Source organism: Cervus elaphus, chromosome 10 (genome assembly GCF_910594005.1).
Source record: "Cervus elaphus chromosome 10, mCerEla1.1, whole genome shotgun sequence".
Lineage (NCBI taxonomy): Eukaryota > Metazoa > Chordata > Mammalia > Artiodactyla > Cervidae > Cervus > Cervus elaphus.
In genome coordinates, this window is record NC_057824.1 from 47,965,206 (window position 1) to 47,981,296 (window position 16,091).

General features: G+C 57.6%; 1 protein-coding gene across 2 annotated transcripts in view; it reads left to right on the top strand.

Annotated features, from left to right (window-relative positions):
* SRRM3 (serine/arginine repetitive matrix 3) overlaps positions 1-16,091 on the top strand; it is a 53,989-nt gene that overhangs the window by 23,627 nt on the left and 14,271 nt on the right. The window contains exons 3-11 of one of the 2 annotated variants that reach the window (XM_043915026.1): positions 4,633-4,734; positions 11,056-11,184; positions 11,284-11,364; positions 11,797-11,826; positions 12,294-12,356; positions 12,459-12,494; positions 14,518-14,568; positions 15,150-15,254; positions 15,808-15,985. In XM_043915026.1, the coding sequence (XP_043770961.1) occupies positions 4,633-4,734; positions 11,056-11,184; positions 11,284-11,364; positions 11,797-11,826; positions 12,294-12,356; positions 12,459-12,494; positions 14,518-14,568; positions 15,150-15,254; positions 15,808-15,985 (775 nt within the window). Of the gene's footprint in view, positions 1-4,632; positions 4,735-10,181; positions 10,551-11,055; positions 11,185-11,283; positions 11,365-11,796; positions 11,827-12,293; positions 12,357-12,458; positions 12,495-14,517; positions 14,569-15,149; positions 15,255-15,807; positions 15,986-16,091 lie in introns of those variants that run through there. The other variant, XM_043915027.1, reaches the window with a different exon arrangement.

Below are 16,091 nucleotides of genomic sequence, written 5' to 3' on the forward strand. Positions count from 1 at the left end.
AACACCAATTCCACCATAAAATAGGTTAGAATCAGGATTATAGAAAGGACAGCAGGACAGGAAAGGGTCAAGTGCTTCAGGAGCTCGGAGGGGAGATTCTGAGAGAAGACATTTGAATGGACCTTGAAGGATGAGTAGGAGTTTGTCAGGCTGAGAAGGAGGGATTGTGCATCAGTCAATAAAGATTTAGGGACCTCCCCTGAAAATCCAGTGGAGACAGGACAGCCATCATATGTGGAACTGGAGGCAAAAAAAAAAAAAAAAAAAGTGGAGAACAGAGCCATTCCCATCTCTACAGCTCCAAGGAAACTTGGAGTTTCCAAGGCTCCTTTCTGCATCTGCCTGAGCAGTTTGAAACTACTGGGCTGGCTGTTGAGGGAGTCAAAGTGAGGAGCTGGGCCTGCCCAACAGGCTGGCACTGTCAGAGAGCTGAAAAATCAGAAAAGCCCAGGACATTAGGGCCTGGAGCCACGTGGGAGCAGACCGCCTGTGTACAGCGGTCCTTCCAAACCACACCTTTGTCTGTTCATCCCCAAGAGGCAGCCAAGACAAGGCTCACTCGTCCCTGTGGAGCCCAGAAGACACTGAGGCTTAGACAGAGATTGCCGCTGCCACCACAGGCCCTTAGGAAGAGAGGGCCAAGGCTGCCGAGCAGGGCCGCTTGTAAGAAAAGGGCGCAGGAATGTGGTGTTCACCTCCAGCTGGAGACCAGGTGGGGGTGGGGAGGATCCCTGCAGAGAGGCATGGATGGGTAGAAGGCTGTTGCAGACAGACAGAAAGGAGACTTCCAGTTGGTAATGAAAACAGGCTTGATGAGCTGTGGATGTGACCGAAGAAATGAGATCCCCGGGGGTTAGGGTGGGGAGTGGAGTATCCTTCTGCAGAGAGTCCCAGACCTTAATTAAACCTGCAGATCCTGCTGAATTGAGAGACTCCGGGAGTGGAGGGAGTGTGGGCGGGTGGGCGTTGCTAGGGAACAGGACGCCTGGGACAGTTGAGAGCCAGCCTTCCGTGCTTCGTTCTAGGAAAATACCCCTTTCCCCACACAAGCCCCGCCCCTTCTCCCTCACAGAGCCCTGCCCACTTCCCCTCACAAACCCCGCCTTCTTCCACTCCAAAGCCCCGCCCCCGCCCCTTATAGGGCCCTGCCCCCTTGCTAAGCCCCACCCTCTTCACCGAACTTTCCCCTTAGGAAAGCCCTCCCTCTCGCCCCAAACTTTCAGGAAACGCCTAAGGGCCCTCACTCATGGCGCCCCCTTCCCACAAGTCCCCTATCTCCCCCTGCCCTAGCAGGCTTATTATCCCAGGGGGCAGCCTCAGGTGAAGGGGGATGACACTTGACCGTGTCTTTGGTATCTAATCGCCTGGCATCAAAGGCTCATTCCTCGCTGGGATGCACTCAACAGGTCGTCTCCAGATATTCCATCAGGGACCCTTCCGCCACCCAAGCTCTCACTCCAGGTGGACCTTAGAGTGGTCCACGACTCAGTCGTGTCCAACTCTTTGCGACCCCATGGACTGCAGCCCACCAGGCTCCTCCCTCCATGGGATTCTCCAGGCAAGAGCACTGGAGTGGGTTGCCACTTCCTTCTCCAGGGGATCTGCCCAACTCAGGGATCGAACCTGGGTCTCCCACATTCCAGGCGGACGCTTTAACCTCTGAGCCACCAGGGAAGCCAAGTCTCCCATAAAGCTAGCCCTCCGGTTATCAACCCTCTCCCTCTGCCATCTCTTAGCGGCTGCCCAGTTTGTAGATGCCACAGCCACTCTGGAACCCAAGAATTGGGGCTTCTAGCTCTGGTCCTTGACCTTGGGCAAGCCATAGCTACTGGCCTGTTAAGTAGGGGGTTGTTCTGAGGGGCCTGTGGACTAAGGCAAGTACAGGGCTCCCACACCCCACTCCAGTCCCCAGAAAGTGCGCCACCAACACTAGGGACCTTTGCTCTGCTAAAAATCCAGTCATTAATATCCATTTCTAGAAACACTGGTACATTTGCATTTATTTACCAGATTCGCAGGCATCTGACAAATATTCCTGCTAGTCACGGAAACACACATTCTTTGGCCCCATTAAAAAGCAATCCCTTTCTTAATACTGATGGATGGTGGCTAATTCACTGGTGATGGATGCTGCCTTTGGAGCCATCTTCCTGGGCAGTCTCTAGGGGCAGCCTACAATCACTGTGGAGGCAGGGACAAAGCCCCCAGCTTCTGTGAGGTGATGTTCCAGTCCTGGCCCCAAACATCCCCCTTCCCACATCCTACCCACCATGTCCCTTCCCATGAGGACCACTGAGCTGGGCTTGGAGCTTTGAGCCCTCCCCTCTCACTGCTCTATCTCTTCATCTGTAAAATGGGCCACTACCCACCCCACCCCCACCCCACCCCCCAGAGCCACAGTGAAGATCAACTCAATGACCAAGAAAGTGATTTTCTAGGAAATGCTGGATCTGGGCAAAGGCAGGCAGAAGGAGACATTTTCCACTCTGGGGACCTCTTTTAAAATGTATTGTCCCCTCACCCCACCCCAGTCCCAGAGGGCAACCCAAGAAGTCCCCAGAGCAAAAATGAATTTGATGCATTTTCCCAAATTGTGGAAGTGGCAGTGAGGGAGCCAGGCTGGCTGGGGAAGCAGCTGAGCCAGGAGGCTGGGGCGCTGAGACAGCATCCTGCCTACCCTCTTCCTGCCTGAGCCCTTGACTGTCAGCCAGCCGGGCCTCCTGCATGGCCTTGAGTTGGCAGATGCTGCTGCATCCACGGGGCATGGAAGGTTTGGGAACCAGCCTCCTTCTCCATCTCAGCCTTTGCCTCCTGGGAGAGCAGAGGGGAGAGGTTCAGGTGATTCCTGACCCAGGACCATGCTGACCTGGGAGGAATCTGGGGTAGAAAAAGGCACAAAGCCTGGGACAATTAGACCCTCTGTCCCCATTGCTCTGGGACAAATAATCCCCAATCACTACCATTTCTTGAACACCTACTGTGTGCCAGGCACTGTGCAAAGTGCTTTTATGTATCATCTCCCTTAATCCTGCAACAATCTTGAGAGGCAGGTTACTATCCCGTTGTACAGATGTACAGACTCAGACTAAGAGAAGTATGTGGACTTGTCCAAGGTCACAGATCCAGAAAGTGGGAGCAATGAGATTCAACAACTGTTGCGCCAGAATTCAAAAGCATTTTTGGAGGCCCCATGTGGCAGGCAAGGAGCCAGATGCTGGGGACACAAGGTCAATTCAGACAGACAGTGTCCCTGTCCTCAGGGAATTCCCAGGCCAGTGCAGGGTGCAGAAAAGTCAACAGATGAAGACAGCAACCACCCCTCCAGGAGGAACCAGGAGGCTGAGGTTGCTATGGAAACACAAATGCTAGCACCTAACCTGGTTGGGGAGGCAGGAGGATTTGTCCTGCTATAAACTTCCCATGAGTCACATCTTTGTGTTCAGCCATGGTTATTTCCACAGAGTAAACCTGGAAGTTAATTTATGAATCAAAAGTTGTATTCCTTTTTTTTTTTTTAAGGCTTTTGAAAAGAATTGCCAAATTGCTCTCCAAAAAGACTGAGTCAATCCCAAATGCTTGTTGAAGGAGAGGAGGGAAGAAGGGAGAAAAGAGATGGGGTCCCTGACAGGGAAGGATGCACCATTTTCATGGATAGGGTGGGGTGGGGGGTGAGTTGAGCTTGCTGTGTGCACAGACAGCTCATGGTCACATGATAGAGAAGGTGGGACTCCAGTTCCTATTTGGCCACCATGTTTTCTGTCCAGGGCAGCCCAGGAGGAGGAGAGGGTGGGAGCTTAGGAGACAAGACTCAGTTAGCAACAGCCCCTGGACAGCTGGTGTGTGCTGGGCACAGGGCCAGGGGCTGGGTGAGCACAGATGCCCCAGGGGTCAGCATGGACATGGGCTGGGAGGCCTGGACAGCTGTCACATTGGTGGTGTGAGAGAGGTGACAACGACCCCAGGATGCAGGAACAAAGATGAACAGTAGATAATTCTGGGCTTTGGTCCCCAGCCTGAGACTGGGCTCAGGGAGGGAGGGAGAGCAGAGGAGAGAAGTCAGGAGCCTCCATCCAAGGCCCAGACTACATCCACCCCCACCCCCATCCCAAGCTGGGAAGCCGTGGATCTACCCCTGGGATCCTGGACTGGCCACTCGGCAGCCTTGACCTTGTAGAGGCAGGGATGCACTGAGGACCTCCCCAGGCTATGGTGAGGAAAGCAGAAAAGACCACATGTGTGTCGAGGTCAGGGGTCCCCCTTCTCCCCTAAAATGTCTCCAGAGAGGGACTGCAGCCTGGATGTGGGGGGGAGGCCTGTCCCAGGGTGGGACAGGGCCAGGAGGAAGAGCCCAGTCTCCCCAGGAGGTCTCCTCACCTCTGGGAACACTCACTTTAGTTTATGTGTTGGTTTGCCTGGTTGTTGGTTTAGTTGGTTGGTTGACTGATCTGGTGCAGAATGGGTCGGCTTTGAGCTTCCCCAGCGCTGAGAACCTTGGTGGTGGTGTGACCTTGGACAGGTCATATCAAGCTGGAGAGTGCCCACGTGACTGAGGGCTGGGAGGAGGGGCTGGGGGGCAGGTGGGGAGGAAGCCAGAGCCCAGACTGCAGCTCACACCTTCCCTGTGCCCCACAGGTACTCAGAGGAGGAGACCCGGCAGAAGGTCAGGACTTTCCGGCAGATGCTGATGGAGAAGGAGGGAATGCTCACCAGGGAGGACCGGCCTGGGGGCCACGTGTGAGTGCTGCCAGGGTGGGGAGGCCCAGGGCAGGGGGAGGGTGCAGCCTCAGGCCAGCCCTGGGCAGCCTTTCCCAGGGCTCACTCAGGTGGTCAGGGCTGGAGGTGGGAAGAAAGAAGAGGAGGAGGAGAGGGCGTGGGTCTTGTCCACCGGAAGCTCTGGCCTGGCCCAGAGCACTAGGCAAGAGCCGCTGGGCACCTACCTGGGCATCACTGAAGTCCTCTCCCTGCCGCCCTGGGTTCTATCTCTGGCCCAGCGGTGGGAGAAAGAGCCCACATCTCATCTCCGGGAATCTTGGGCTGCAAACCAGGAGACAGAGAAGTGTTCTTTCCCCAGTGTTGTCCTTGGCTGATAGACTAGTCCCTCCGCCCCAACTATTATCACCTAGATAGTGGCCTCCAGAGTAAACATAACCAGTGCACCAAAAGCCATCGCTGGCTTGGCCAAAGGCCCATCCGGTAAAGAGAGCACAGGCTCTGTAGGGGTAACATCTCTGCAGGTGTCACAGGAGAGGAGGAGCACGGGGTGCTGTGGGCTTCGGGTAAGACAAGGAGGTTACGGGGGGGCAGACTTTGTCTGGGAGAACCGTCACCCACTCGAAACCATATGAAGTGGAGCAGCTGCTGTAGGAGGGCGGGGCCGGCCTATCCCTGCAAGTGTCCAGACATGACGGCAGGGTGGGCATCTTGCTGAGGCCCTAAGTCCCTGGGCACATTTGTTGGCAGGAAAGTAAAACAGCAGCAGCGCCTTGCTGTTGTCTTGAGGGCGAACAGCATTGCAGGAGTAGATGGATCTTGAAGACAGGGAAGCCCAGTCTATAGAAATTGTAGACTGTTTCAGGTGGGAGGGTTCCCCTCCTAACCCCACTTAACCTCACTTCTCTGGCTTGAGCAAGAGCCCGAAGCAGAGTTGGTGATGGTGATTTTCCCTGATGGTCCAGTGGTTAGGACTCCACGCATCCACTGCAGGGGGCACGGGTTCAATCCCCGGTCAGGGAGCTAAGATCTAAGATTCCACGTGGCATGGCCAAAAAGGGGGGGAAAAAAAAAACCAGAGTCAGGCCAGCCTCAGGCTTGTGGGGGGTTTGTGGGTGATCTAGGGGAGCCAGGCTCAGCTGGCCTGCTTTCTCCTCCCCTCGGGGTGGGAAGAGGTCACACCACTACTACCTTCTTCTCCCCAGCCTCCCAGAGCCCACAGCACCCCCTCGGTAGTGGCTGTGGCTGCCGCAGTAACACCCCACAGGTTCATCGCCAGGGTGATGCTCCTCCCTCCCTTCCCATCTCAAACCTCCAGACAGCCAGATCTTTCTGCTGCTGAGCGTACTACCTCCAAAACCATCAGGTCCTTCCTGTCTGACCCGTGCCCCCTCAAATGCCCCCGGGGCTCCTCTGGAAAAGCAGCCACCCTCTCCCCTTCCATCCAGTGTGAGGGGAGGAGGCCTCTTCCAGAGCCTGCCTTTGCCACCTTCTCAGGGCACTTTCAGCGATAACCACCCCTCCGGCCCATACCTGCCGCTCTACCCTCCCCTGGGCTCCTTCCTCTTAGTTGGTTTCCAGTCCTTCCCCAACCCTGCTTTCTCTTCCAGCTACCAGCCCACACGTTTCTCTCTTTTCTGCATTAGATTTCTATAGAGCGTGTGGTACACATTGTCTCCACTTCCTTAAGCCACAGAGATCCGGCTTCTGCCCCCATGACTCCCATGACCTGCTGCAGCTCTTTGAGTCTTGCTTGGCCTGGCCCAGGCACCTCTGCAGGACTGGCCTCTCCTGGCACGTGCCACCACTCCGTTTCCCCTCTGGAAACCTGCTTTCCCTCTCCCTGGTTTCCAAGAGTCAGCTCTTTGTGGACTTCATCTTCCTGCCCCTCTGATGGCTTTCTGCTCCTCCCTTCCTCCTGCCCACTTCTTAGGTCTTGGCTCCTCACAAGGATCTGCTAGGTCCTCAGGTCTCTTCCCCAGGTCTGCCTTCTCTTTCCTTCCTGGGGATCCCATCCATCACCAGCTGGAACGCTCTCCTGTTAGTGGATGACTTCCAAGTCGTTTCCAGGAGTCCTGATCTTCTCTTTCCTTGAATGAATGAATAATGCATTTAAGAACCAGGACATGTTGGGAAGGATGTCACGGGAAGGTTGCAATGTCCATCATCAGAAGGAATGCCCTTGAGGGTCTGTACTGTACACCCAACCCTGTACTAGTGCTATGACGGGGGAGGGAAAAAGAAAAAGACATGCCCCCTGCTCTCTGGGTGGAAACACAACCTCCAAGGAGGACTCCTGCTCTGGAAGCAGGGGAGAATATAGAGTTCGCAGGGTCCTGGGATCCTACTAGAATGTTAAAGACATTGAAGACAAGTTTGTTATCAGTTTGGTTGGTGGCTCAGACAATAAAGAATCCACCTGCAAAGGACGAGACCTGGGTTCGATCCCTGGGTCGGTAAGATCCCCTGGAGAAGGGAATGGCAACCCATTCCAGTATTCTTGCCTGGAGAATCCCATGGACAGAGGATCCTGATGGGCTATAGTCCATGGCGGTGCAAAGAGTCTCATATATTTGCTATGAGGGGCTATAGGAGAGGCCCCAGGCCTGATTTATGTCTGTTCCTGCCACCCTTGCCCCCTCCCCCCAGCCCCAGCAGGCCTGGCATGTGGGCTGAGTGAGCAGAAAGGGCAGCCCCTTTGCCTGGAAGCCTCCTTCTCCTCTGTGTGAACTCAGTCATCTGTCAATTGGCCATTAGGCTCCTGGCAAAAGGGAAACAGAACTAGTTAATTAGTGAAACTGCTGTCTGGAGGAAGAGCATGTGACAGGCATCTCTCCCCAGGTCAGAGCCCTTCCCGGGGGCAGCCGGTCCAACAGGTGTCCTGGGTGGTGCTGGGTTCAGCCCCGATTTGCCCCTGGTCCCTCTGCAGTGGACTCTGGCTGGGCCTGCTTTGGTCAGCTCTGTGGGGCTCCGTGTGTTCCGTCACTGGGGAAGAACGCCTCCCTGGCCTATTCCACAGACATGGTGAGGAGTAAACTTGCCAACAAATGTGAACTTAAGAGCAGAAAACACTAAACAAACCTAGAATTCAGTGCAGACACTCACAACTGTGTCTGCAGAGCAGGGAGGGGACGGCTGAGCCAACGTCCACAGTGAGGAAGCCCAGCCAGTAGAGTCCAGGGTCGGCCTGTGTGCACATGAATTCTCAAAATCAATTGCTTAGGTGAACTTGCATTCTTAATCAAAGGTCCCCAAACCATAGATATTTCTTTCCCTCTCTGGGCCTCAGTTTTCTCATCTGTGAAATGGGAGCATGCAATTTCTCTAAATCAGGAATTGGTTTTGAGTGGAATGTGAACCATGGAGAACCACTTAAACATTAGAGAACATTCTCATGACTGGTATTACTTGTGATATATACTATATTGTGAGCCAGGAAGGTCAGAACAGGAGAACCCAGTGTTCTAGCCCTGAGAGGGCCTGCAAAGTGAATGTGGTGGTACCAGCTGCACAAAACCAGCAAAAGAGGCCTCAGCCTAAGTCTGTTTACATCCCTGGAGCTGCCAGGACAAGTCTTACCAGAAGGTTCTGAGACCTTGTATGTCTCTTCAAACATGCATCTCCTCTATGCCTGTCTGCTTCTTTAAATTTTGTTTTATTTATTTGGCTACATCAGGTCTTAGTTCCGGCACATGGGATCTTCATTGCAGCATGCAGGACCTTTTTTTTTTTTTTTTCTTTAGCTGCAGCATGTGAATTCTTAGCTGTAGCATGTGGGATCTAGTTCTGTGGCCAGGGATTGAACCTGGGCCCCCTGCATTAGGAGCACAGAGTCTTAGCCACTGGACCACCAGGGAAGTCCCCATGCCTGTCTTTCAATGCTTCCAGCGATAAAAGATCCCTAGAAAGGACCGGAAAGTAAAAGAGGTCAAACGATAAGGTCGCAGGGAGGGAGGATGGGGCGGGGTGGAGGTGGGGAGCCCTGTCCCCAGCACAGGGTAGAAAGGAAAGATGTGTCTAGGGGTGCAGCCAGCACAATAAGGAGGGCCCAGGGAGGGCCTGGACTCAGTGGCTAACCCAGCTCAATGTCGGAAGGCAAGAAAGGATTCCCTGCCTTCTGTCGGGATCAAGGAAACTTCCCTCCTCCCACCAGCTCGCCCACACAATGTTTGTGGTGCCCTTAAGTTTTGCCAAAGTCTATGGTTTATGTGTCAGGCATTTGTGTGGCTGAGGGCTGTGTGGGGGTGATGGGCCCCGGGACAGGCTGTGGAGTTGGAGATTTCAGGGACAGGAAGCAGGAGGCCCCTGGCTTCAGGAAGAAGAGCGTGGGGAAGAGAGGAGAGATTTGAATGAAGGAATGTGGGGGTGTTTGGCTCTGCGGGGGCAGAGCAATGACATGACCGTCCATCCCCCCAGAAAAACCTCTCATAACACCTGTGTGACTTCTAGGCTGCCAAGGCCAGGATGGTGTTTGGGATCCAAATGACATTTTTTTTGGCCTCACCGTGAGGCATGTGGGATCTTGGTTCCCTGACCTGGGATCAAACCTATGCCCCCTGCAGTGGGAGCAGGGAGGCTGGACCACCAGGGAAGTCCACCAAATGACATTCTTGACACAAGCATCAAGGCTAGCTAACCCTGTCCAATTTGGGTTACATTCTTCTTTCTTTCTTTTTTTTTAAATACAAAAATCAGTCTTCAAAGAGCTGCTTAGTGGGTGCTCTGTTGGAGTTTGTGCCTGAAAATCTCACCCTGTAGCTGTGATCTTGCCCAGTCTCTTTCATGTGTCAAAACCCCTTTTCTCCCTGGAAGAGGAGGTGTTGGTGTGTGAGTGTCCGACCGAGGTCCCTCTGTCTAGCAATGGTGACCGTGTGTGGAGGACCACAGTTGCAGGCCAGGCCTCCTGTCAGGAGCTTCATAGCCAGACTCGTACTTAATCCTCTCCTCAAAGCTGAGCTATTCTTTTCCCCATTGTATAGATAAGGCCCCGGAGGCTCAGTGAGCGTGGTCATGCCTGGATTCAGACCTGTCTGTGTGAATCCAAAGCTCATGTCAGGTCTTTAATGCTCTGCCATCCCAGCCGTGGCCTCCCTCGCTCTGGGCAGGAAAAGGATGAGCCTGGCAAAACCAGGGCTGAGCCTCCATCTGGGAGGGGTGCTGTCTGAGCTGGCTCAGGAATGAAAAATGGAAGATGAGGGGCCATCACCCTGGACCTGGGCCTTTGGAGGGTCCGTTTCTGGGCGTGTCCAGTAAACAAATTTGCACAACATCAGGACTTCAGGGAATTGTCATAACCATCCTTAAGGTAATTAGGATTCATTCCCCTGTTGAAAAAAGAGGCTCAGAGAGGGTCACGCAGCGACTCAGGAACAGCGCATAATTAGGGCACATGTGCAGCTTCAAAGCTCCCAACCTTGCCTTAAGCCCAGCAGCCTTTAAGGACAAAGCAGCCGCTCCTCCAAGTGCCCTCCGGGAACAGACGTCGGTGGCAGAAGATGGCTGGGGGCTCCTGAGCCCGGGAGCGGGGACCAGATGCCGCGGTCCCTGCGGAGTGAAGGGGAGAGTGCGGCAAGATGGATGGGGAGCCCGGGAGGCGGGCAGGGTGCCGAGGCCGGCGCCCGCTGCCACTGGGCAGTGATTGATGACAGCCCGGCAGCAGAAGAGCCGCCAGGCCTCCGGAGGCGGCCGAGAGGAGGAGGAGAGGCTATGAATGTTTCAGAGAGGCAGTGGGGCGGGAGGGAGGACCAGGCGGGGGGGGCGGGGAGGGGGCGAGGGGACGGCGGGAGTAAGGAAGGACAGATATCAGAGACGGGGGAGCTCAGAGAAGGGGAAGGGTCTCAGTGAGAGAGCGGGGCTCGGCGACGGAAAAGGGGGGCTGGGGAGGGGAAAGGGGCTTGGGACGACGCCTCTGGGGTTAAGGGTGCAGGGCGGCTCAATGAGGGGGGCTGAGGCGCAATGAAGGGAACCGAGGGGCAAAGAATCCGTGTCGGGAGGGGCCTCAGCGAGGGGAGGGGCCTCACTGAGGAGGAGGGGGCGCCTGGAGGGTGAGAACCTAGAAGGGGGGGCTAAGTGAGGGGGGAGGGCTCCGTGGTCCTCTTTTTTTTTTTTTTTTTTTGCAAAATAGGGCACGGTTGGTTGGTTGAGGATGGGGACAAAATAGAGCATCGCTGAGGCTGGCGCCCTGTGAGGGAGGCTCCCGGTGTGGTTCCCCAGATCCGCCGCCCCCCACCCCCATGACCTTCGAGGGGTCGGGGCCATCCCCACCCCGCCGCCCGGCCGGGAATGGGTCGGCGGGAAGGCCCGGCCGCCGCCGCGGCAGGTGCTGAGCGTCCCTGTTGCCGGCAGCGTGGCGGAGACCCCGCGGCTGATCGAGGGCGCCGAGCTGGGCCTGGAGTACGCGCCCTTCGACGAGGACGACGGCCCGGTGGACTGCGACTGCCCCGCCTCCTGCTACCGCGGGCACCGGGGGGACAGGTCAGCGCCTGCCGCGGCAGGGGATGGGGGGGTGGGGGTGGAGGCCGCCCCTCCCCCCTCACCTCTGCCCTCGCCCCACCCCGCCCCCTCCTCACCCAGGACCAAGCACTGGTCTAGCAGCTCTGCGTCGCCCCCTCCCAAGAAGAAGAAGAAAAAGAAAGGCGGCCACCGGAGAAGCCGGTGAGAGCCGCCCCTGGGCTGGAGGGGGCGGGAGGGGCGCGGTGGGGCCCCCAGCTGCCCATCCCTGGGCGGGCAGGGCTCTGACACCCCGCACTGTGGGCCCCCCTCACTGAGCCCCTCCCCTTCTCCAGGCCCATTCCCCCACTGAGTGCCCCCTCCCCACCCCACCCCAACGTCGGGCCACCCCCCGAATTACACACGCCCATGACCCAGCCTCTCACCTCTGACCACCTGCTCTTGGTCCCCAGCACCCTCTCCCAGAGGTCCTGCACCCCAGAGGCCAGGGAAGAGGGGCTTGGCTGGGGTCACCTATGGCTCCCCATCTCTACACGCCCCTTCTCCCCTGTCCTAAGTAAGGCCCCGGCAAATGTCTGGGACCCCCACTAATCCCATCCAATTGTCTGTCTCCCCTTCTTTCTGCCCCGCCCTCAGCAAAAAGAGGAGACTAGACTCTGAGTGCAGGTCAGTGATGAGGGTGGGGCAGGGAGGGACCGGCTGGGCCGGGAGAGGATGTCTGTGGGTGGAAGAGGGTCCAAGGCCACCCCCCAGAGGCTGGAGGCCTGCACCTCAGGGCCTGGGCACCAGCCAACATGCCGGCGCTTCTCCGCTGAGGCCAGAAATCCCATCACTGGCGCCTCTAACCTTTGATTTTGAAACAGTCCTGGCTCACAGTGCCCAGGGGGGCTGGAAAGGTGACGAGGGGACAACACAGGCCGCTCCACCAGCTTCTCTCAGGGACCGAGTGGACCCTCAGGGCCTTGATTCGCTGTAGGATGACAGCTGGCCTGAAGTCCTGGAGTCCCCTTTCCAACTTCAAGGCTGCAGGCGCCTAGGCTTCCCCAGCCATCTCCACCACCATGCCACCCCCACCCATCCCAGGGCCCCAGTTCACTAGACCTCCCCCCCCACCCCCGGCACTGTGTCCGCAGCTGTGGGAGCTCCTCACCCCTTCGCAAGAAGAAGAAGAGTGTGAAGAAACACCGCCGAGACAGGTACCCTCTGTCCCCGGGGGCCTCCGCTCACTTCTGTGGGACCCCCTCCCCCATGACCAAGGCTGTGCGTGGGCTCAAGAGAACCTTTCTGTGGTCCTACAGGTCTGAATCTGGGTCCCGGAGGAAGAGGCGGCACAGGTGAGTGGTGCCCCGTGGAGGCGGGACAGGAGGACGTGGACAGAGGCCAGTGGCCCCCTTGCAGGGCCCGAGGAAGCCACGATGGGAGGAGGGCTGCCAGGGTCCTGTCCGGCTCCCTCTTCCCACACCAGGGACTCCTCCCGAGAGCGAGACAGAGCGCTGGAGGGTGGGGGAGGAGGAAGGCCATTTGCAACCCTTGTTTGCCCCAGAGTCAGCCTTGCCTTGGGAGCCCCAAGAATGTCCAGACAACACAGTAGACTGGTCCAGTGTCCAAGGGATAGATCTGTGGAGGTGCCAGTTGGGAAAGCAGAAACATCAGGACCCCAAATTCGCAGAGAAAGGGCCTGCAGGCAAATGGACCTCCCTGAGGTAGAAGGGCGCAGTGAGTAGGAGACAGGGCGAGCGGGCTGTGCCTACATGTGGAGTTTCTGGGGGGCCGGTGCCAGCCCCCCAAGAGGCCTAACTGCCAGACTATGAAACCTCCACTCTGTGGGGCTGGGAGGCAGCAAGGGGCTCTGAGCAGGACAGCAAGACCGTGACTTTTTCAGGATAGACTGTAGAGAAGGAGGTGTAAGGCCAGAACCCAGGTAGAGGCATGCGGGTGGAAAGTGGAAGAAAACTCAGCATGGAGGACAGGAAGCTGTGGGGCAATCACATCCCCACTGTTGGCACTGGAGCCAGAGCCCCCCCACCCACCCCCCCAGCACCCCTGAGGAGGGCAGAGTTCTCAGTTCCATTTCCGGCAGGGAGCATTTGCCCACGGCCACACCTTAATCCCAGAGCTTCCCTGGTGGCCCAGCGGTAAAGGAATCTGCCTGCATTGCAGGAGATGCCGAGATGTGGGTTTGATCCCTGGGTTTAGAAGATCCCCTGGAGAAGGAAATGGCAACTCACTCCAGTCTTCCTACCCAGAACATCCCATGGACAGAGGAGCTGGGGGGCTACAGTCCATGGGGTCACAAAATACTGGGACATGACTGAGCGACTAAACACCACCACCACCTAGTCCTGGCCCTCCCAGTCCCCCGGTTTCCCATCTGCCCCCTCCCCTGCCACCCCCTCCAGTCCTTCTGGGTCAGTGGGGGCCCCTCCTGCCCTGTCTCTGTCCCATTCCCGTCAGTCCCAGGCAGGACCAGACCCACTCCCCATGGGGAGCCTGAGGCCCAAAGCAGGCAGCACGGGTTCTAGAAGCCAAACCTCTGGACTCCTGGGCCCGCCCCTGACCCACTCTGCTCTCAGATGAAACACATTCTGGCATTTCTTAGCATCACCTTGTTTCTGGTCGGAAGGAGGCATCTGTTCAGGACTAGAGGGATTGAGCAGGAGTCTGGTGGCATCAGGGAGGGTGGGGCTGAGAGACCCACAGTGGTGAGACCTTAGAAGCCTGACCAGAAGCTTCTCTGTCCATCTCGGTCAAAGACAGAAGGAGCTGGGTTGCAGGGCTCGCCTCAGAAAGCAGGATAGGATGGGAGGGGATCCAGAAGAGTAACCCCAAAGCAGGAAGATCATGAAGCCCAGGAGAAAGCATTTCTTTCCTAAACACCAGGCTTGGACCACATAAGACAAAGGGGCAGGAGGCCTGGACTCCGCCCTAGAGAGCCCCGTCTGAGGGAACCTGGGGCCCAGGGAACACAGCTGAGGTGTGGAGGGGCCACCCCCACTGTGGTGACTCATCAGAGGGGCTTCTCCCAAGACCAATGCCAGAAGGAAAGTGCAGGTTACCCCTCCTTCTGGGGCCGTGGTCACATCTCCTATGGCACTCCTAGGGGGGAACAGAAGCAGAGCCCAGATGCAAGGCAATCCAGGCCAGGACTTACAGGAGGAGGGAAGAAGGCCTGGCAGAGTAGCAGGGACCAAAGCAGTGGGGTAGGATGGGGTGGGCGGGTCCATCCCGGCCCAAGAGAGGAGCACACCTCAGAACCACACCTGGACACAGCCCAGCTGCAGGGCTCCCAGGCCCCGCCCTCCCCGGGCCAGCTCGGGGCTCAGGCTGTGCTGTCAGGGTAGTCTCTGCTTTCTGTAGATCTCGAAGCCCCAAGAGCAAAAGAAAAGAAAAGAACAAAGAAAGGAAAAGGTGAGTACCCTCTCCCACTCTCCAGCCCCTCAGCCCGCTCCCCCTATCCCCCTCAAAAAAACCCCTGGCCTTCTGGAATCACAGAATCAGGCCCTTGAAGATAGCTCAAGTTTGTCCCTGCTGCCCAGATGGAAAAATTCAGACCCAGAGAGGAAGCCAAGAGTGCCCTCCTCCACCCCGCTCCCCACCCCCCTCCATCACAGTCATAAGAACACCAGCTGAGGGCCAAGTGAGATCCTGGGAGGCTGGGATTGCCTAGAGAGAAGGACGCCTTTTTCCTAATACTGACACATGACCCATGACCCACATGGACTAGCTCTGTACCCAGGATGGGCATGGGCTTGTGTTATTTTTGTAGGAGACTATGTGGGGGAGGTATGGGGGCCATGGGAGGAGAGGGAGATTTTGGGGGTGGGGGTTATGGGGGGGAGAGTATGGGGGCACCTCCCCCATGAGCTATGGGGGAGGGGGGAGACTACATGGCCAGGGGCAGGGATGGAAGCAGAGGCTTCCACCAGGCCTTCACAGATATCATCCCGGGAGATGGGGCAGAACATGAAGGCAGCCGTTTTCTCTCCCAGGCCGCATGCAGAGTCTCCAGGCCGCAGGTCCCATCGTCACAGCAGCGGCAGCTCCCACAGCCCCTCCCTGTCCTCCCATTACAGTAATTCCAGATCACCCAGCAGGTAGGTGCCAGGCTACTGGGGGGCTCTCAGGGGTGGCTGAGCTCCCTTTCTGCTTGAGGGAGGGCACCTGCAGTCCCCAAGGCTAGGTAGTGGCGCTGATGGACAGACAGGAACCGCATCAGTGGGTAGCAGTGCTGGGCGCCTGCTAGGTCGCTTCAGTTGTGTCCCGCTCTTTGTGACCCCATGGACTATAGCCCCAGCCAGGCTGGCTTCTCTATCCATGGGATTCTCCGGGCAAGGAGACTGGAGTGGGTTGCCATGGCCTCCTCCAGGGGATCTTCCCCACCCAGGGATCGAACCTGCACCTTTTACATCTGCAGTTTCGGCGGGCGGGTTCTTTACCCCCAGCGCCACCTGGGACCGTGGTGCTGCCCTTGCCCAAAGGCGCCCCCGACTGTGATTGGGGACCTAGGCAATGTGGGGGCTGGGAACTTGCTCTCTCCCTGGAAGGGTTTCCTGGCGATGGGAGGGCGCAGGGGAAGGGGTTGGGGAGGAAGGAGGGAGGGACGGGAGCTTGCAGGCCGGGCATCCCACGCCGGCTCCCCCTATGCAGGCTAAGCCCCAAGCACCGAGACGACGGGCGGAAGACGGGTAGCCAGCGGTCCAGCGGGAGCCGGTCGCCGTCCCCATCCGGCGGCAGCGGATGGGGGTCGCCCCAGCAGAACGGTGGCAGCAGGCAGCGGAGCGGAGCGCACGGGGGCCGCCCGGGCTCGGCGCAGAGCCCGCTCGATGTACGTACGCTTGGCTTTGCGGAGGGTTCCCGCGCCGAGCGGTGGGTCGGGGGCGGAGCGGGGTCGCCCCGGGTCGCCGCGGGGTAGGGGCCAGTGAGCGCGAGGG